This window comes from Micromesistius poutassou (assembly GCF_964030765.1).
Source record: "Micromesistius poutassou genome assembly, chromosome: 2".
NCBI classification, from domain to species: Eukaryota; Metazoa; Chordata; class Actinopteri; order Gadiformes; family Gadidae; genus Micromesistius; species Micromesistius poutassou.
The window spans coordinates 198,353-220,216 of NC_140272.1; the positions used below are offsets into that span (position 1 = coordinate 198,353).

Sequence of the window (21,864 nt, forward strand, 5' to 3'; positions counted from 1 at the left end):
TTCTCTTTGGTCAACTTTTGCATTATCAATCAAATGGTACTGTGAGACCTAACGACACACAGTCCAACATAAAGAGGTCGTACATAAAACATGTGAGTCCTAAAGACAAGTGGTCAGAAGTGAACTATCTGAGACTGCACACTGCAATCAACAGAATCTCACCCCTCCCTTTCCAACCACTATGGTTGCCTGTGCTTTGTGCGCTGTCTGTACTGGCCTGTATTTTGTGAGGTGCCAACATAGACATGCCAACATTTCCATTTTTTTTGCCCAAAAAAGGATGCCTCGACCCATCTCACATCCTCTCCTTATTCATCTTTCTCTCGTTATCATTCGTCATCTCTGTTCTCTCTTGAGCTTCATTAATAAGGCTTATACAACCTGATGAAGCATAGGCCAACTAGCTGTTACCAGGGGTTAAGTGTTTCAAGGGGTTAGCTGATCAGGTTTAGGTTAGCTGTGACAAGAGGTTAGCTGTGACGAGGGGTTAGCTGATCAGGGTTAGTTTAGCTGTTACAAGGGGTTCGCTAACTAGCTGTACTTTACTCTAGGAACCTGGAAACCACTTGAAATAAGTCTGCATTAAAAAAAAATAATGGCGCACACATTTAATATTCGCAAATATATACATCACACGTTAGACAACCTAAAACATCACTTCTTTGGCACATCAATTCATCATTGAAATAATATATTTACATTTTCAGAACAGGCTGTGGTGCAAATTCCAAAATGATGAATTTAGACGTTTGGAATGTTTTCCCCAAAAAGGTTTTCCTGCTGTGTGACACAGGAGGTTCATGGAGTCCAGTCGGGTCACTGGCATGAAGACTACGGCTTCCAACAACCTCCAACGTGGTCCCAGATGGTTCAGTGTGGCGGTTGAGGAAGGTGTTGTAGTTTAAGGGCTTCCACCAGGTGTAGCCTCACTAAGGAAGGTGTTGTAGTTTAAGGGGTGGGGAAGTCCTTGTGGGTCCAAAGGTCCTCCTCGAGACAAGAGGTCCTCGTGGGTCCAGGGATTCTCCTCGTGGGGTCCAGAGGTCCTCATGGGGGTTAGAAGTGGTCCGGGACTGTTTGTAGTGCCTCCTCAGAGCTGCGCTGAGAGTTTACGTTCTAGAAACAACGAGAGGAATCACTAAGGAGGAGCCGTCCTGGACAGGCCTTTAAACTGACAGTCTGGTACGTATTTGGTGTGCAGTTCACCTGCATGTTGATACTCACATCATACAGTCTGATGCTGTACTGGGTCGAACTCAAGTTAATTTTCTTTAAAAAAAAAAATGCGAAAGCTGTATTTTGTAATACTCTTTGGGCTTTACATTATTACCCCAACAGGCCAATTTCAAGGGCACCAAGAAATGTATTTCCCCACCCATGAAAACCGTATAAAAGCCTGCATATCATAGTGGCACAAGTCTTTTATTATGAACATATTAATGACAAAGACTTGGGCCTGATTGGATACTAGAGATAACTGGAAATGTTATTCAATACATCCAGACACAAACACAGACGATTTGTCTCTGACACAATATTTAAAATGAACAGATAGTGAAAATAGACACAAGAAACAAATAGACAAAAGATAAATCTTTAACATCATTTGATTATCCATCAAAACATTCTTCAGTCAAATAAAAAAAGTAAAATATAACAAAACTAACAAAGGAAAACAGTATGAGGTTTCTCATTGGTGTTCAAGGAGAGATTATATATATATATATATATATATATATCTCAACAGATACATAACACATGCTCTACAATAAAAGTTAACATGCAACCAAAATGATGCATTTTAATGACAAACATCACACACAAAAACGATGGCTCCAGGAATAATAACAATAAATAAAAAAAATGTAAAACGTATATTTTTCTACTTCCATGTGCTTCATGGACACACACACACACACACACACACACACACACAGGGGCCGTGTCACAGCAGGGTCGTCTGAACGCTGCTCCGTCGGCCAGCGGTCCAAGGACCACCATGAGGTAAGATGGACGCCACTGGGGGGGGTGGGGGGGGGCCGGGTCATGAACCTACCTCGGGTCGGGTCCTGTGTGTGTTCACCGCCTCCACCTGGAGACACACCGACTCCACCTTACAGCCTGTGAACATGGACCACAGAATACGGACATGTTCACAGGCTACGGGCGTTGCCTTCAACACTGCATGTAAAAACAACACTCAACCTGGACCAGGCTACAGGACACCACAGCCTACCGGTCAACACAGGCTACAGGACACCACAGGACACCACAGCCTACCGGTCAACACAGGCTACAGGACACCACAGCCTACCGGTCAACACAGGCTACAGGACACCACAGGACACCACAGCCTACCGGTCAACACAGGCTACAGGACACCACAGCCTACCGGTCAACACAGGCTACAGGACACCACAGCCTACCGGTCAACACAGGCTACAGGACACCACAGGACACCACAGCCTACCGGTCAACACAGGCTACAGGACACCACAGCCTACCGGTCAACACAGGCTACAGGACACCACAGCCTACCGGTCAACACAGGCTACAGGACACCACAGCCTACCGGTCAACACAGGCTACAGGACACCACAGCCTACCGGTCAACACAGGCTACAGGACACCACAGGACACCACAGCCTACCGGTCAACACAGGCTACAGGACACAACAGGACACCACAGCCTACCGGTCAACACAGGCTACAGGACACCACAGCCTACCGGTCAACACAGGCTACAGGACACAACAGGACACCACAGCCTACCGGTCAACACAGGCTACAGGACACAACAGGACACCACAGCCTACCGGTCAACACAGGCTACAGGACACAACAGGACACCACAGCCTACCGGTCAACACAGGCTACAGGACACAACAGCCTACCGGTCAACACAGGCTACAGGACACCACAGCCTACCGGTCAACACAGGCTACAGGACACCACAGCCTACCGGTCAACACAGGCTACAGGACACAACAGGACACCACAGCCTACCGGTCAACACAGGCTACAGGACACAACAGGACACCACAGCCTACCGGTCAACACAGGCTACAGGACACAACAGGACACCACAGCCTACCGGTCAACACAGGCTACAGGACACAACAGCCTACCGGTCAACACAGGCTACAGGACACCACAGCCTACCGGTCAACACAGGCTACAGGACACCACAGCCTACCGGTCAACACAGGCTACAGGACACCACAGCCTACCGGTCAACACAGGCTACAGGACACCACAGCCTACCGGTCAACACAGGCTACAGGACACCACAGCCTACCGGTCAACACAGGCTACAGGACACCACAGGACACCACAGCCTACCGGTCAACACAGGCTACAGGACACAACAGGACACCACAGCCTACCGGTCAACACAGGCTACAGGACACAACAGGACACCACAGCCTACCGGTCAACACAGGCTACAGGACACAACAGGACACCACAGCCTACCGGTCAACACAGGCTACAGGACACAACAGGACACCACAGCCTACCGGTCAACACAGGCTACAGGACACAACAGGACACCACAGCCTACCGGTCAACACAGGCTACAGGACACAACAGGACACCACAGCCTACCGGTCAACACAGGCTACAGGACACAACAGGACACCACAGCCTACCGGTCAACACAGGCTACAGGACACAACAGGACACCACAGCCTACCGGTCAACACAGGCTACAGGACACAACAGGACACCACAGCCTACCGGTCAACACAGGCTACAGGACACAACAGGACACCACAGCCTACCGGTCAACACAGGCTACAGGACACAACAGGACACCACAGCCTACCGGTCAACACAGGCTACAGGCCACCACTCACCGTAGGCTATAGGCGTTAGCTTCAACACCGTGTGTAAAGGACACTTCAGGTACGGCAACTCCTCTGAAACACATCAGGTATGGTTTCAAAGTTTCAAATATCCAGATAAAGCTTCAGGTAACCAGACAGTACGGTAGCAGGACTTTAAGGTGACATTAAGGTTACTATAACAGACGTTAAGGTAACAGGACATTAAGGTACAGGAGGTTAAGGTACCTGCTCCCTTGTCCAGGAAGTAGGCCAGCAGGCAGCGCATCACGGCCTGGTGGCAGACGACCAGGACGTTCTCCTGCCTCTCCAGCTCCATGATGACTGGCTCCAGCCGCTGGACCAGGTCCTCGTAGGACTGAGACACACAGGGGTTCAGAGTGGATCACTTCGGATCCCAGAGCCGTTTGCAAAGAACACATGTTAGAACTTAGAAACAGCCAATCTTCATCGGTTTCATTCGGAAATATCTACGGACATACTCTCCGCCGTCTTGAGCACAGAGAGGAACAGTGCCCTCTAGTGGTCAAGTAAATAATTACATTACAACGTGACATTTTGACGTTGTGGTGCGTGTTCTTCGTAAACTGCTCTGGGTATCCAAAGGGATCAACTCGGAACATGCCTCCGATCTAAAGTAGCTGGCCTGGTCCCCTCACCTCCCCTCTGGGGTAGCGGTACTGATCTCATAGTGGTCCACTCACCTCCCCCTTGGGGTAGCGGTAGCGGTATTTGTCCTGATCCCTCAATGCGAACTCTAGAGGAAAGCTGTGCTGGATCTCCTCGTACATCATCTCCTCACAGACGCCCTGGAGGGTGGAGAGAAGAAGAGCGTGAGACCGTACGGAGGCAGGGCGGTGTGGACGGAGCAGAGGGGTGTGGGGACGCTGCTGAGGAGAGACTCACGGCGTCTATCTCGTTGAGAGCCTTCCACTGTTCGTAAGGAACTCCCAGGACCTCAGCGGTCTGGATGGTCCTCTTCATCTGGCTGGTCCACACCTTCAGCTCCTTGATCTGCTGCTCCTCTATGAACTTCCTCAAGCACTGGCCAAACTGGAACATGGAGAGACATGACGTTGTATTACAGCACCACTGCATCGTGCATGTGGAGGCTATCCAATCCTGATCAAACATCTGGATCCTGACTGAACGTACGTCTCTGCCGCGGGCTGACAGGCCCGAGTCGCCGCCAATGCGTCCCTGGATGTTGAGGTCGCTCTCGCCATGGCGACAAAGGTAGATGGAGCGCGGCGTGATGTGGATGTTCATCAGGTAGTACACGATCCGGCTCTGGATGTGGTCCAGGACCCGGTTCACCAGGAACCGCAGACCCACGTCCATGACCTTGATGTAGGACAGGTCCCTGAAGGCAGAAGGAGAAGCCCTCATGACATGCACCGCGTGGACACCGCTGGTCCAGGAGCCTGTGGACTGGCGGACCTCACCGGTCCAGCACCTCGTCCAGAGGCTGGTAGGATGTCTCGTAACACTCAATCCTCTTCATGAAGTCCTCCACAGCTGCTTCTGTGTTGCAGTTGATGTAGTCGGGGCTGCCCAACTTCACCTGCTGTAGAGGCGGGATGGAGATTAGTTAGCGTTAGTTTAGTTAGAGTAGTAGAGTAGTAGATTAGTTAGCGTTAGTTTGGAGGGAAGGCCTCGTTCTTAACCTTTAGTTACATTAGTTAAGAATCAAATATATTATAGAGACGTCACTGTAATAATTAATTCATCCAACTGATGAATTGAACTTGATATGAAGCGTCGTACCACGATGTTTGCTGCGATGACCTCTGGGTCCTCACACACCGACTCCACGAAGAACACCTGCCGGGAGGAAACACACATCCTGAAGGTCAGACCGCTCGTTATCGTTAGTGAACGACCGCTCTGCGCGAGCAAGTGAAAGTCGAACCGCCTGGTGCACGTTAGTGAAGGTTTGACCGCTCGGTGCTCGTTAGTGAACATCCGACCGCCTGCCGCTAGTTAGTGAACGTCCAACTGCTCGTTAGTGAACGTACCTTGAAGTCGTTTTGCTCAGCGAAGCGGACAATGGTGGCCCTCCGCTCGCGCGTCGTGTTTGTGGCGTCGAACACCTGAGGAGACGAGGTGGTGAGTGAGACACTGGAGGGGAGTGGTCACACTTATAGAAGTCAGCATAGATCACAGGCCAGCGCTCCTACGACGCAAAAAGTAATCACTACTCTCACCAACGTACTTGTGCCAGTAATAGTAGTGCAGTGTGAAGCGTCTGCATGAACTTCGCAATAACGAGGCATAGTGTTACGAGTAGTGTGTGTGTGTGCGAGAGGTGTGTGTGTGAGTGGCGTCAGCGAGTGAGTGCGGAACCCTCCGGCAGCAAGGCGGTTATCAGTTTTTGTTTGCCGGGCGGCAGTGTGAACGCAGCTTTAAAAAAACGGCGTGTCGCGATTCTGCCTTCTCACACTGCGAGACAGGTTTGTGTCGCGATTTCGGTTTTGATACGCATATTGTTACAGCCCTATGGTGCAGTATAGTGTAGTATAGTATAGTATAGTATAGTGAGTATAGTGTAGTATGAGATTCAACTTTATTGTCATTTAGCAGAGTACAGTGTATATTGTAGTATATGGTTGGTGTATGCTGTAGTATAGTGTAGTATAGAAATGTAGTGTAATATAGTGTAGTATAGAATAGTATAGTGTAATGTAGTGAGCGTAGTGTAGTATGGTGTGATGTGTAGTATAGTCTAGTGTAGTGTGTAACTCTACTCACGGCCACCTGCCCCCCCCCTCCAGTGAGGTACTGATGGACATCACTCAGTGCTGACAGCGCACACTGCCTGGAGGTGAGTGAGATATGAATCATTATTAACGTAATGTCTTAACGATGGACACAATAGGCAGGAACTATATTGAGGAACCAAAAAATGTAATCGTAGTTGTATAGGAATAAATAAAAAGTATTGATTATTCCTAGAGCCATAAGGCCAACTAACAGACGATAAATGTTCGTTATAAACACTGAATATTATTAAGATGAGCCCCTACATACTACAACTGTTTTATACACTATTAAAGGGGTAGTTCGGAATTTTGGACATCGGACCTCATTTCCAAGAGAGCCAGCGTGTTATTAATCATTGGAGACCGGAACACTTTTAATTCAGTCCTTCTAGTTGCAGAAATCGCTGGTGCTAGGCTAGCGCAAGTCGAGGGGAACTGCTAGCCAGCCAATAAGAACAGTTTTACCCACTCCACAGTACACCTGAGGCAAACCAATTATAACTGTCTGTTGATAGAATAATGTTAGAAATAAAACTATCCTTGTATCGCAATGATCGCATTACATTTTGAGGGACTTTTTTGAGGGACTTTCTAAGCAGCAACGGAATTTCACTTTCACAATTCACAACAGTTCACACCAGCAGAAGGTAAACAGAGAAGCGCACTCCAGGTAATATCAGTCTGCCGCAGCCTGCTTCCAATTACAGGGATTATAAACTAAATGCGATGCAAGGGTAGTTTTATTTACATTATTATTCTAATAATGCATATATACATTATTCTATCAACACAGACATTTAAATCGATGGTCTGGCGTTATAATTGGTGTGCCTCAGGTGTACTGTGGAGTGGGTAAAACTGTTTTTATTGGCAGGCTAGCAGTTCCCCTCGACTTGTGCTAGCCTAGCACCAGCGATTTCTGCAACTAGAAGGACTGAATTAAAAGTGTTCCGGTCTCCAATGATCAATAACACGCTGGCTCACTTGGAAATGAGACCCGATGTCCAGAACCCTGAACTGCCCTTTAAAGTGCAGAACTTACCGCCGGATCTTTAGCCCTTCCTCGTTGTCTGTGCGGAAGAACTCAAAGGATTTGTAGATCTTCATGAAGTCTCTCCTGTATTGGCCCACGTTGAACTCTGGGCAGGAAGGAGATTCACACATGTTTATTTTCAGAATAATTAAATGTGAACTTTGGTTGTTGGTGTGGCTGCCGTGGGCCACCTGCAGGTACCTTTGGTGGGCACACCGATCCAGTTAAGGTAGCGGGTTAACTTCTTTGAGATGTAGGTCTTCCCTCGCGCCGGGAGGCCCACGGTCACGATGAGGGTCGGGCAGTTGGTCATGCATACTGAGGGAGGAGGGACAAAACCATTCAAGATGAGACAAACCAATCAAAAGCATTCTAGATGAGACAGACCAGTCCAAACAGTTCTAGATGAGACAGACCATTAAAGGAAAACTGAAAACAGTGCAACAGTAATACACCTTAACTTTAACAATTCATAAGCAAAATAATACTTTATTCTAGAAAGACCTGGCGCTACACTTGAGGTATCTGAGGTCTGCAGGTTGGAAAGTCTCACAGAAGAGTTGTATACATGAGTTTGTGTATACATACATACATACATACATACATACCTAAATCTTCTGAGACTTTCCAAGAAGTACTCCTCAGACCTCAGATACCTCACGTGTAACAACGCCAGGTCTTTTTATAAATACATTTTTTATTTATGTTCTATTTCGGTTATTAATTGATGCCGTTTTACTGTTACATTGTTTACAACATTAGAAATTTAAAACGTACAATTTGTACATTTAAAAAAAAAAACCTGACAAAGACCAGACCTTAGACCACAGTGTTTGTAGAGGCCGGACTATATTTCCCTTGCATTGCTCAAGACTTTTGTAAACACCATCCTATTAAATTATGCAATTTTGTTGACCGCACATCAGGCGTTATTATCAGATAAGATCCACGCGTCACCGCCATCTGCCTCTTGGATAACATTTAACTCAGTTAGTCAGCAAACACGACCCCACGTCCCTCTCCTTGCCGGCGAGTCTTACCCCTTCTCTGAAATATAGGCGCTTCAGGCAATCCGTTCTTACACGGAGTCCAGATCTTCCTCAGCGGGTTCTGGGTGAGAGAACAGGTCTCCAGGTGGACGTCTTGGTGATCCATGGTCCTTCCAACGCCTTCATGAAATAACGCACTAGCGGACTGGTGGCTTTTATATCTCCCATCAGCTGAGGAACAGCGCCACCGTAACGACTGTAATAGACATCAGCTGAGGAGCAGCGGCTCTGTTACCGTAACGACTGTAATATACCTACAGCTGCTTGTCTTGTAGTAGGACAATACATTGGAGTCAATTGTACTAACATGAACTAATATTTATGTTGCTAATGTGTATGTCTAGTATGATACAACATACAAGCTGGCTTAAATACGGTTTAAATCTGTGCAAACGACTGAGTTTACGATATTGAGACCATTGTAGGTTTACCGTAACAACAACACGGCCTCGGGGGTTCATGCAGCACACATGGCTAGGGAATGCACTGCCGCTTGACCAATCACAACGAAGCAACATGAGGACGGCCAATGGGAGGAGAGGACGGCCACGTCCACAGCTGTGGACCGAGAAAACTGTAAACAACCGGGGCGCGTGTCGAGTGGTCATGAACCCTGAACTTTATTCTCTTCATGTGTCATTAATGAACTAATGAATTAATGGACACAACCACTACTTTGATTCGGCTAGCAGAGCAACATCGTTGGTTTTCTGTCCATTCGTTTCTTTCATTTGGTGCAACACAATGAAGATTTTACGGTGTAATGATTAACCGATCATTTAATTAGTCGAGTTACCCGTGTAGGCAGTGGCGGACTCAGACTGTTTGAAGGACAGGTGCGAAAAAATAAAAAGGGCACATTCTGCACAACATGGGGCCCCACCAGCACGCAAAAGGCTATGACGCATCATGTATGATGAATTTCATAGACTTCAGAGTCAGAATTGTGACTTTAATCTCAGAATTCTGAGATTAAAGTCAAAATTGTGACTTTAAACTCTAGAGGGCACATCATCATAATTTATTGTATGGAGGGGCACCCTAAAGGGTACTCAATCATTTTTTGCACGTGTAAAGGGGAGCCAATAAGGCACTTCCTCTCATTTTCACCACTCTAGAGGGCACTTAAGCAACACTTTTTCAACCATGGAGGCACCAGAAAGGGAGAAGGGCACTAGAAGGGCACTCATTAAGGCACGTTATCGAATGTTCTTGCTCTAGAGGGCACATCATCATAATTTGTTGTGCGAAGGGGCACCCTAGAGGGCACCCAATAATTTTTTGCACGTGTAAAGGGCAGCCAATAAGGCACTTCCTCTCATTTTCGCCACCCTTGAGGGCACTTTAGCACGCTTTTTTCAACCATGGAGGCCCCCCCCAGTCCGCCACTGTGTGTAGGCCTACTTAATAAATCTAATAATTAAATACTTTTGGTGTGAGGGTTTGTTCTGCAGTTATCACATGAATATGAAGTACCCCTAGTAAGAAATACCAATACTACTTATTGTTATTATGCATGCAGTGAGGTTCACAAGCTTTACAAACAAAATACAACACGTCCTACATAGCTTTAATAAATACACTACCTACAAAATATGTTTTAAATACACTACCTACTAAATGTTTTTTTTTAAATACACCACCTACCAAATGTGTTTTAAATACAAGTGCTAGTTTAGGGTTCGCCTCCAATGAGGTGAGGCTAGACTCAGAGGCGTCACTAGGTTTTAAGGACAGGGGGGGCTTAGCCCCAAGGAGATGCACAGGATGTTTCACAAACAGCTAGCAAAGACTGAGAAATGATTTATTAGTTACTAGTAGTTATTTATTAATATTTATTAACAGTCTTTTTTTAATACAGTAGAACAATAAACAAAGGTTTGCAAAGTAGCAGTATGTTTACAGCATTAACAAGAAAAAAAATTGCTACAATTACAAGTTACTTGGTGGAAGCATCAAAGAATTCCGTCTGTTTTTAAGGGTGGCAAATCGGTCTATCACTCTGTTGTGACTCAGATGCTGAAGCTCTGCTTTTTCAATTGACATGACTGCAAGACTGTGAAGTCTTTTCTGACCCATTGTTTGACGCAGCCAGGAGTGCAGCCGACGCAGTGCACTAAAGGACCTTTCACATGAGCAGCTGCTTACAGGTACTGTTAGGGCAACTTGGATGGTTGCCTTCAGAGAGGGAAACATGTCTGAGTCAAGAAGGTTGTGCACAGACAAGATATCTTCAGGTGAACATCCAGCCTCTGTTTTCCGGGCAAGAAAGTTTCTGGCCACCAGAACCTCCTCTGTTTTCAGGTCAATGCTGTAGTGTTTTGCAAGTTCATTCAAGTGTGATTCACACAAGAAGGTCTCACATTTAGGACTGCATGCCTGGATGCCTTTTAGTAGCCCTGCATCTACACTGCAAAATCTTTGCTCAAGCTCGCCAACCATCCTATCCATACAAGGGAAGAATAACTCTCTTTTCAATGTGTCTGAGTTGTTCAGTTCAGTGCGTGAACCTGCAGTTGCCTCCAGCACAAAATCCTCCATTCTCCTCTGTTTATGCCTTGTCTTGGCACCTGGTTCTGGGATACTGTGGGTGTGGCACAGGGCTTTGGTTCTCTCATATAGCTCCGTGGCAAATGCATCTGTGCGTTTGCCCTTAAGTGTGTCACACACTGCTTGTTTGCAGATCAAAGCTTCTGCCAGGTCTAAAGTCTTTTTCTGAAGGAGCTTGTAGAGTCCTTCGGTTACAGACAGAAGTGACTGAAACATCAGTAGTGCGTAGACTGCTGAGAACTTATAGAGCTTTGCTCTGAGACCAACAGCTATGGGGGAGCGAATGGCAGAAAGGCACTCCAAAATGGCAGGCAATGTCTCAAGAACTGCATTGATCGATCGCAACTGACATGCCCAGCGAGTGTTTGAAAGTTGCACAAGCTCAGTTGTTGTCAACCCAAGCCTTGTCTGAGCCTCCATGAACTTATGATGATTCACTAGGGAGGTGCTGAAGAAAGAGTACACACACTCCAACAAGCTGAAAAGCTCCACAGCCTCTGGGATGGCTTTGCAAGTATGGCACAACACCGGGTTAAGTTCATGAGCATAACAATGCACATAAATAGCTTCAGGATGGAACCTTCTAAAATGTGCTTGTACACCTCCAGTGGACGCACTCATGACGGCTGCACCATCATAGGTTTGTGCTACACACTTAAGCTCTGCAAGACCATTGTTTTGGATCTGCTGCTGCAGCTCATTTGCAATGGACTTGGCATCAAATGATTTTATCTCTGCAAGTGCTAGGAAACGTTCTTTCACTTCCCCCTCTGACACATACCTGACACAAACAGCTAACTGCTCAGATTTTTCATCCCTTGCCTCATCTGCCATGATGGCATAGATTTTGGACTTTGTCATTTCAGACACAATGACACTAGTAACTTCCTAGGCACAACAGTCAATCATCTCATTCTGGGATGTTGGTGAGATATACTGAGCATTTGATGGGGGATTATGTTTTTGGAGAAAAGGATCAAATTCCTTCAAAAGCTCCATGCACGCAAGAAAATTCCCTCTGTTTGTGCTGTCTCTACCTTCATCACGGCCACGAAAAGGGAGTCCCTGTCTCCCTAACATAGAAGTGACTGCAACGATTCGCTTGAGATACTCTCTTCTCTCTACTATCTCACTCACATTTGCAGATGCTATCATCTGAGCAACGTTTCCCTGTTTGCTAGTTGCCTGGTAGCTTTTCCATGCAACAACACTGTCCTTATGTGTTTGTGCCATCTCATGCTTGCCAAAGATGACTAAAGCTTTCTTCCAGTTCTTGCAACCACTACTGACCAAACTATCATGTTTGATGTTTTTGCCAAACACTCTACATGGGAAGCAGAAAGCTGTATTCTGGTTGACTGAATATTCTAACCAGTTGTGCTTTTCAAACCAGCTGTGGTGAAATGCTTGCTTCTGCATACCAAAACTATCTTGTGGGTAGCTCTTCAGCTTTACCTGTCTGGGCCCTGTGTCTTTGGCACCTAAATCAAACCCTGTAGTGGAGTGAGTTGCTGAAGCTGCTTCATCATTTTCCCTCTCTTGGTCTGTTTGCTCTCCTTCTCTCTCTGTAATAAGTTGATCTTCCTCTGCCTCTGGATCCCCTTGCTCTCTCTGACTTGACCTTGCCTGTTGATCTTTTTCTCCCTCAGCATCTCCTTCTGCCTGACCCTTCAAGATACACAATGAAGTGAATTAACTGATTAACATAGAGGCTAATGCCATGACTTTCGCTCAGAACACAATAATTGTTTGCTCCCAAATATTTTGAAGTCGCACAGATTACATTTTGGGCACATATGTGACTAAAATGGTTGTAATTTCAAGCCCTCAAAAATATTACTTAATTATTTGAATTAAAGTAATATTTGGGTCAGGCTAATCTGGTTTACATCTGTATATAACTTCACATAACTTCAGCCCCCCTAAAACAGGCCTAACGACGCCACTGGCTAGACTGCAGTACCCATGATAGAACAGCAGGGGTCGCTGTCTCCCCTTAGACGGCATCATTAATATTACGTTGCGATCATAACCTAAAGAAATACGGCGTCGCCCATTGGTTAAGTAATAGTAGTTAATGGCCAGAACTCATTGATACTCAATCTAATAACGTTTTAATGAAATGAATGTCAAGCGGTATCTTTCCAAATAAAATGGAGATGATCATCCACTGAGATGCTTTCCTAAAGAATAGAACATGTATTGTTGCATTGTAGCATTTTTCTCATTGACTTCGAATGAATGCGGATGTTCAATAAGAGGATCAACTACCAACAGTCCAGTCTGATCTATCAACGTCCCGCAGGAATATAAACCCATACATACGACCAGAGCTCCAGGTAAACAAGACCGTCCAACAAAAGCGCGCGTCCATGCGCGCGGGCACGGCTGCAGCCACCATGAAGCGCGTGACCTCTCACCCAGATAACGCAGCGCCAAGCGTCGAGCATTACGCATTACGCACTGTGTGTTGTTGTGTGACGGGCTGCTGGGCACACATGGAGAACAACGCGACCTAACGAAGCGGCGGGCCGCTGAGAAGAGGTTCAGATCAACGGGAAATGAGAACACAAACCATGAAACTCAGGGGACAGAGAGAGACGGCTCCTGCAGCCAGACCAGTAAGCTGTAAGCTGCAGGCAGTCAACGAGGAACCCGGTCCTGAGTGGCATCATTCCCTGAAACGTTTGACCCCTTATCAGGTCAATGCTCCTTTACAGCCCCGTAGTTCAGAAAGCTCTCACAGCACATTCATCTGGATCCAGCCCAATGGAAATAGATCATTTATTTATTATAATTTATTCCATAATATCAACTAATATGTGATAGTCTCCTAGCTTGTTTGAATGCTGCTTCTTAGAAGTGACCTATATCGCATTAAGCCACACATTCAGCGGTGGCGGCTCAGAGAAGAGGAGATCTTTCCCAGAATGACAAAAATATTTCACCCCACTGTAACCATCTCTGAGGACACCACATGTTCCCCGTACCCTAACCCAGGATACACAGAGACAATCCGTACCACAGCTACAGGCCCACCAAACCATCCCCCCCAAGATGCTGAAGTGATTGCCCCCACCCCCCTCTCCACAGCCAGACGGACAGTAACCTTCACTCCTCAACCCCTCACTCCTCAACCTGTAACTCAACCCTCCTCAACTGTAGACCTACAAAGAGTTCTACTGTACAGAGGAAGTGTGTAGCTCTCTAAGAGTGTTGAGCTACCTCACCACAGAACAGCAGGCTGCTATGAATCACTTTAGTGGAAATGCTCCACTAAAGTCACCCAGGAGAGGCTGGCCCCTGAGGCTGCTCAGAGCCAAGGAGAGGCTGGCCCCTGAGGCTGCTCAGAGCCAAGGAGAGGCTGACCACTGAGGCTGCTCAGAGCCAAGGAGCCTTACCGTGGAGGCTGCAACTCGCAAGACAGTCAAGACTAGTTTTCCATGTATTCGTTGATAGATCGACTCCTAGATTCGTTGATAGATCGACGATTCAAAACTGGTTGGAAGTGTAACCCCTACCTGTCCGGTGTCGCGTGGAGGATCCCCTCATAATCACCGGTACCGCGGTTGTTTTCCTAGGCGCGGTGCGGAACGCGTCAATGTGCAGCGCTGGAGCCACCACACCGTCAGACTCCATCTGGAGAACTTATCACCGCGACACGCCCCTTCTGCGTCCGCAGACACACACACACGCACGCACGCACACACGCACGCACGCACGCGCGCGCACACGCATACGCACACACACTGCAATCGCGTTTTACAACATGTTTTCATGTATGCTTCCACTTGTTTAGTTGTATGTTTTTCTTACACCATAATGAACTATGTGGCTGTTATTATTTATTTATCCTGTAGGCGAAGTGGTGAACTCTATTAAAACAATAACAAATCAATATTTAGGATACTTGGTCTTTGTATCCCTTGATGCAGGGTCGCAATGCTAATACTCAATAGTATAATTTATCCTAGAAAATAAATGTATATAATACAATTACAATTACACATTTTATGATACAGCTAAAAGATATTGTTTTTAGCTGTGCAACGGTGTGCGGTGGTTGTGCGTGCTGTTTGTCCGAGTGGTGGTTCCGTAGCCCAGCAGAAGCCGGCTAGGATCTCAAACACTCTACTGCCTCTCTATTTCAATCGTTTCATATTTAGAAGACAAATGTAATAATACTGTGCAGGACACGTATGTACACATATGTAGCATCCCCTGTGCATGTGTATTATACCATCATGCAGCACCTTGACATCATAATTCAACTCATTCAGGTTATGGCTGTGTCTAAGTGTTGTCTAAGTGTTGATCTACTTTGTGTTTGTGCCCCATTCAGTAATACGTTGCCTTTCAAACAATCATACAAATCCAATCATACAAATTTTATTGAACATTTTAAACGGTTAAAACACATCAGAGGCACAAGGCGTGAGTCAGGAAATTGGATTCTGAAAAAAACACAAAAGCTACGAATGTTTCAGTCAGCCTCTCAGCCTCTCAGCCTCTTAGCCTCTCAGCCTCTCAGCCTCCAGGCAGGTCAGCCTCTCAGCCTCTTAGCCTCTCAGCCTCTTAGCCTCTTAGCCTCTCAGCCTCTCAGCCTCTCAGCCTCTTAGCCTCTCAGCCTCTCAGCCTCTTAGCCTCTCAGCCTCTCAGCCTCCAGGCAGGTCAGCCTCTCAGCCTCTCAGCCTCCGGGCCGGTCAGCCTCTCAGCCCGTGCTGCTCGTCCTCCACCCAGACCACCCCTACTCCGCCCAGACCGCTCCTGCTCCACCCCCAGACCGCTCCTACTCCACTCAGACCACCCCTACTCCGCCCAGACCGCTCCTGCTCCACCCCCAGACCGCTCCTACTCCACTCAGACCACCCCTACTCCGCCCAGACTGCCCCTACTCCTCCCACGCTGCTCTGCTCGTCCTCCCCACTCTCTGCTGCCTCGGGCGCCGGCCTCTTGCGTCTCTTGATGAGCAGCGGGTTGTTGGAGGTGTCCAGGTCTTTGATCTTCACCTGGTCGTAGTCCACGCGCATGGTGGCCAGAGCGCTGGTCATCTCCTCCTGTCCGTGAGAACACAGGTTTCTGTTGTTATGATGCTTGAACCGGGCGCTCTGCCGCCCCCCGGTGGCTCCTCTTATGAACCAGGGCACGGTGTATTGGTGTATTGTGTGCTCTGCCGCCCTCTGGTGGCTCCTGTGGTGTATGTGTTTTATCGCAGTGTTCAGCCTCACCTTCACGTCGTCCCATAGCTCTCTCTCCTCCGTCAGGACCCTGGAGGTGTGGAGCAGGGTGGGCGGGACCTCCATGGACTGCTGCCGTACGGAACCAAGGAAACACAAAGTCACGCGCTGGACACCAACAGGTTCATGACAGAGGGTGTGTTCTTAAAGGTACACTCACACTGATCCAGGGGTGGTTCATAAACTGTCCGATGGTCATCCTCTCATTAGGATCCGTCTTCAGTAACTGGACGATGAGCTGTTTGGCTGCACAACCAGAACCAGGACCAGAACCAGGACCAGAACCAGAACCAGAACCAGAACCAGGAGGGAGCAGGCCGGAGAGAGCAGAGGACAGAGTCACACGTTGGCCCGCACAGCAGACCTGGAGATACCAGGACAGCAGGTGAGCCAGCAGAGGATCCTGAGTAACAGAGTTTCTATCCCTCACCTTGGTCCGAAACATCCTCCCACTCCGGGGTGGGGAACTCGTACTGACCCATCCGGATCCTCTGCTTCATGCCGGGGGAGATGGCCGCCCCCGTGTTGGAGTAGAAGGGGGGGAACCCACACAGCCTGCCGAGAAGGAACAATCAGGACGCGGCGGTTGGACACGCAAGCAGGCACGCACACACACCTCACGCACACACACCTCACGCACACACACCTCACGCACGCACACCTCACGCACGCACACCTCACGCACGCACACCTCACGCACGCACACCTCACGCACGCACACCTCACGCACGCACACCTCACGCACACACACCTCACGCACACACACCTCACGCACGCACACCTCACGCACGCACACCTCACGCACGCACACCTCACGCACGCACACCTCACGCACACACACCTCACGCACACCACACAGCGATACTCACAGGATGTACATGATGACACCAAGAGACCACATGTCACATGACTTGTCATACTTCTCCGGACCGAGCACCTCGGGGGCTGACGGACAGACAGCCGCACCGTCACCATGAGGACAGACAGACGCACCGTCACCATGAGGACAGACAGACGCACCGTCACCATGAGGACAGACAGACGCACCGTCACCATGAGGACAGACAGACGCACCGTCACCATGAGGACAGAAAGACACAACGTCACCATGAGGACAGGACAGACATACAGACAAAACGTCACCATGAGGACAGGAGGACAGACGGACAGACACAACGAGGACAGAGCATCAGGTTACTGACAGACAAACACAACCCAACGTAAACACCACTGCACCGCAGCCGCACGCAGACGACACACAGAGCGGTGAGGATGGAGACACCACCTACACACGGCCTGGTGGAGAAAGACCCTCTGAATGTAGAGACCTTACCGACGTAGTAGGGCGTGTAGCAGGGGGTCTGCAGGGAGTTGTGGATGGTGGTCTCCTTAGCGAAGCCAAAGTCGGTGAGCTTGAGGACGGCATTGCTCTCCTTAGTGGAGTACAGCAGGTTCTCTGGCTAGAGAGAGAGAGGGGTAGAGAGACACGTGAAGGTTACTACACTGGAACGAGGAGGAGGACCATGTTATCACTACATGTTAATACAGCAGGTTCTCAGGCTAGAGAGAGAGAGGGGTAGAGAGACACGTGAAGGTTACTACACTGGAACGAGGAGGAGGACCATGTTATCACTACATGTTAATACAGCAGGTTCTCTGGCTAGAGAGAGAGAGGGGTAGAGAGACACGTGAAGGTTACTACACTGGAACGAGGAGGAGGACCATGTTATCACTACATGTTAATACAGCAGGTTCTCAGGCTAGAGAGAGAGAGGGGTAGAGAGACACGTGAAGGTTACTACACTGGAACGAGGAGGAGGACCATGTTATCACTACATGTTAATACAGCAGGTTCTCTGGCTAGAGAGAGAGAGGGGTAGAGAGACACGAGAAGGTTACTACACTGGAACGAGGAGGAGGACCATGTTATCACTACATGTTAATACAGCAGGTTCTCAGGCTAGAGAGAGAGAGGGGTAGAGAGACACGTGAAGGTTACTACACTGGAACGAGGAGGAGGACCATGTTATCACTACATGTTAATACAGCAGGTTCTCTGGCTAGAGAGAGAGAGGGGTAGAGAGACACCTGATGGTTACTACTGTCACGAGGAGGACCATGTTATCACTACATGTACTATATGTTATTACAGTTATAGAGGAGGATCATGTTATCACTACATGTTATCACTACATGTTACTACAGCAGGTTCTCAGGCTAGAGAGAGAGGAGGTAGACCATGTAATGATTATGAAGCTCATCGTGAGGATCATCTACCTTCACATCTCGGTGGGCCACGTCCATGCAGTGCAGGAACTGGATGGCCGAGCCGATGTCCCGCATGATGTCAGAAGCCTCTGTGGACACAAACCCCCCGGTTACAGAAGACAGGACCGCCCGGTTACAGGGGACAGAAACCCCCATCACCTCCTCCATCACCTCCTTCTCACTCTGCCCCGCCCCTTCTCCATCACCTCCATAACTTCCTCCTCACTCTGCTCCGCCCCTCCATCACCTCCTCCTCACTCTGCCCCGCCCCTCCATCACCTCCTTGTCACTCGGCCTGCCCCTCCATCACCTCCTCGTCACTCGGCCTGCCCCTCCATCACCTCCTCCTCACTCTGCCCCGCCCCTCCATCACCTCCTCCTCACTCTGCCCCGCCCCTCCATCACCTCCTCCTCACTCGGCCTGCCCCTCCATCCTTCAACATGGAGGTTAGTTCTGTGGACCTCACCTCTCTCTGTGAAGGCCTGGTCACCTCGCTGTTGGATACGACTGAACAGCTCTCCGCCCTCCATGCTGGGGACAGGAGACATCAAATATAGATAACATATATGACATGATGAATTGCTTGCTGATGAATATTCATTTTGAGACAGTTGGTAATTAGTTTTGTTACTTTCTGATCAGGCCATAGATGTTCTGTCTTTCATTTCAGAAGTCTGGTTACATTAAGCTAACCCGCTATGACAGCCAATCAGGACGTTAAGCTAGACCTGGAGAACACCCACTAACACTCTGACAGCCAATCAGGACGTTAAGCTAGGCCTGGAGAACACCCACTGACCCTCTGACAGCCAATCAGGACGTTAAGCTAGGCCTGGAGAACACCCACTAACCCTCTGACAGCCAATCAGGACGTTGTTCTCCACCAAACACTCAAACTAAGGGATTGAAATCAATCAGTCCTTAAAAAACTGAACACAAGACAATGCAAATAGAGACCCTTTAACACATAAGAGGGGGGAGACCTCCTTAATGGAAGAGCTAAAGCGAGCAGAGATGTTCCTCACCACTCCATCACCATGAGCAGGCACCTCCTGCCCTGGTGCAGGTTCTCATAGAGGCTGAGGACCCGGACGATGTGCGGCCCGGCCAGAGCCCGGCAGTGCAGCTCCATCTCGCGCCGGGCCTTCGGAGTGTCGTACAGGATCTGGGGAGGAACCCCGTCCAGAGAGGCTTTAGATCCCTGGTTCCTTGGTCCCTAACCACTAGACTCTCCTGGTCTTGTGTCCTTGTTCTTTAGTCCCTAACCACTAGCCTCTCCTCCCTGGTTTCCTTGGTCCCAAACCAGTAGACTCTCCAGCCCTTGGTTCCTTGGTCCCTAACCACTAGACTCTCCTCTCTTGTTTCCTTGGTCCCTAACCACTAGCCTCTCCTCCCTGGTTTCCTTGGTCCCTAACCAGTTGACTCTCCAGCCCTTGGTTCCTTGGTCCCTAACCACTAGACTCTCCTCTCTTGTTTCCTTGGTCCCTAACCACTAGCCTCTCCTGCCCTTCATTCCTTGGTCCCTAACCACTACTCCCCCCGTGGTTCCTTCGCCCACTAAGTGGAAGTGCGTTATCAGACCGTTAAATGAGAGTGCTCAGTCTAGAGAACATGTGCGTCACTCAGACTTTCTAATGGATCATAGAGTAGCGGAAGTGCAACTGTTTGGTTTTATAGAGAGAATTGGGCAAATAAAATTATTTCTCGAGACTTTTAGCAAACAGTAGCTGGCCCTGGCAGCGGGTTGAACGTATTGAGAAGTATAAATCTTTTGCGTGGTTATGAGGAGATCCGAGATGGTGGAGCCAGTTTGGACTCAACATCCCCACTGGTTACCCCAACCCGCCTAACAATAACCTAACAGTAACCTTAATCCTGACTCAGCATCCCTATTGGTTAGCCTAACCCTAGCCCTAACCACAAGGCCAAACACAACCCAGAGTCTGACTTCCTGTGTTTAGTCTCTAAAGGCTCCATGGCCACCACTGACGTCATCGACGACCTCTTGTCTACATTATTTACCAGTGAACCAGATGAGCTACGAGGTCATACTGGTCTCCTGTCCTCATCCTGTCCTCTTTCCTCATCTTCATCATCAGTAAAACTTTTTTATTATATATTTTGAGCTAAACAATCATTCCAGTGGAGGAATCTGAACAGATGTACACCATTAGGAACTGTTAGCCTTCAGAATGAAGCAGCGGGACCAATCAGAAGCCTCCTGGACCAGTGACTGGCCAGGACCAGTGATGGACCAGTACCGGATGGACCTGGACCAGGACCAGTGGCTGACCATGACCAGTGATGAACGGGCCTGATCGATGACTTGCTCTTTTTTTACTCTTCTTGTTCCGGTGTCTCCGTACGTACGACCCAGACTCGAGCTCACCTTGAGGGCACACTTCTGACGGGTCTTCTTGCAGAAGCACTGCAGCACTTTGCCGTTGATGCCGAAGCCCAGGACCCGGGCCGTGAGCGTGTAGTCCTGGGTCACCGAGGTCCTCCTGAACTCCAGCGGGACAGGAGCTTCTGTCGGGACCACCGGGTTCCCTGGACCGGAGAAGAACCCGCTCCGGGTGGTCCCCTGAGGGTCAGGACTCTGCTGGTCCTCGGTGTGGTTCTGCATGTTGACCTGAAGACCCTCACTGGCTCCCGGCCGGTGGTCCTCCCCTCCGCGTCATCCTCTTCAGTTCGAGTCCCGGAGGAGCCCGTTTCTTTCCGTGGTGAAATATATTTGAAACAGCTAAGAAGCTTTCACAGCAGATGCACACGAAGACGCGTTGATATGAACGGATCTGATAACAGTAGAAGATAACGGGAGACCGAACTGAAGCCGTGACTCGGTCCTCTCCCTGCAGGGTGTGGGTCCATCCCCGCTGCTTCCTGCTGATCATCTGAATCCTCTTAAAGACACACGACGGATTAACGAGATGGCGCATCTGATCATATTAAAGAATACTATGTGTGTATACCACTTTATGTTAAAGATAAAGATTTTAAAAAAAAAAATCCGCTTCCATGTTTTGAATTGCTGTATCTATTCATATGTTTAGACACCATCACAAAAATGACAAAGCATGTTGGTCTTCACACGGTTTTAACTTCAAAGGTCCCATGATGAC

General features: G+C 48.5%; 2 protein-coding genes and 1 pseudogene across 8 annotated transcripts; all 3 read right to left on the bottom strand.

Moving 5' to 3' along the window:
• Positions 1 to 369: 369 nt before the first annotated feature.
• pfkfb4b (6-phosphofructo-2-kinase/fructose-2,6-biphosphatase 4b) lies at positions 370 to 14,868 on the bottom strand. Of its 5 annotated transcripts, none has more exons than XM_084464055.1 (15): positions 14,758 to 14,868; positions 7,839 to 7,955; positions 7,647 to 7,743; positions 6,594 to 6,660; positions 5,861 to 5,935; positions 5,610 to 5,666; positions 5,288 to 5,409; positions 4,998 to 5,205; positions 4,749 to 4,895; positions 4,547 to 4,651; positions 4,071 to 4,200; positions 3,855 to 3,917; positions 2,054 to 2,118; positions 1,222 to 1,266; positions 370 to 1,113 (listed from the first exon to the last, which is right to left on the bottom strand). In XM_084464055.1, the coding sequence occupies exons 1-15, from the start codon at positions 14,786 to 14,788 to the stop codon at positions 1,054 to 1,056; spliced, it is 1,389 nt and encodes a 462-aa protein (XP_084320181.1). In that variant the 5' UTR covers positions 14,789 to 14,868; the 3' UTR covers positions 370 to 1,053. The 5 variants fall into 5 exon arrangements, with proteins under 5 accessions (XP_084320181.1, XP_084320180.1, XP_084320182.1 ...); XM_084464052.1 differs by lacking the exon at positions 14,758 to 14,868 and adding an exon at positions 8,678 to 9,203 and having other exon boundaries at positions 373 to 1,113; XM_084464054.1 differs by lacking the exons at positions 3,855 to 3,917; positions 14,758 to 14,868 and adding an exon at positions 8,678 to 9,203 and having other exon boundaries at positions 372 to 1,113.
• Positions 11,478 to 12,391, bottom strand: LOC311338995 (zinc finger MYM-type protein 1-like; annotated as a pseudogene). The gene is made up of 2 exons: positions 11,634 to 12,391; positions 11,478 to 11,505 (listed from the first exon to the last, which is right to left on the bottom strand). The product of its transcript is annotated as a zinc finger MYM-type protein 1-like (transcript).
• A 741-nt stretch (positions 14,869 to 15,609) lies between the features above and the next one.
• On the bottom strand, positions 15,610 to 21,685 carry LOC311338677 (MAP kinase-activated protein kinase 2-like). Of its 2 annotated transcripts, none has more exons than XM_084463986.1 (10): positions 21,132 to 21,685; positions 19,768 to 19,907; positions 19,209 to 19,273; positions 18,751 to 18,830; positions 17,807 to 17,933; positions 17,343 to 17,418; positions 16,904 to 17,028; positions 16,634 to 16,719; positions 16,465 to 16,545; positions 15,610 to 16,293 (listed from the first exon to the last, which is right to left on the bottom strand). In XM_084463986.1, exons 1-10 carry the CDS (start codon positions 21,366 to 21,368, stop codon positions 16,108 to 16,110), a joined length of 1,203 nt encoding a protein of 400 aa, XP_084320112.1. In that variant the 5' UTR covers positions 21,369 to 21,685; the 3' UTR covers positions 15,610 to 16,107. The 2 variants fall into 2 exon arrangements, with proteins under 2 accessions (XP_084320112.1, XP_084320113.1); XM_084463987.1 differs by having other exon boundaries at positions 16,082 to 16,293; positions 16,465 to 16,542.
• Between the last annotated feature and the right edge of the window lie 179 nt (positions 21,686 to 21,864).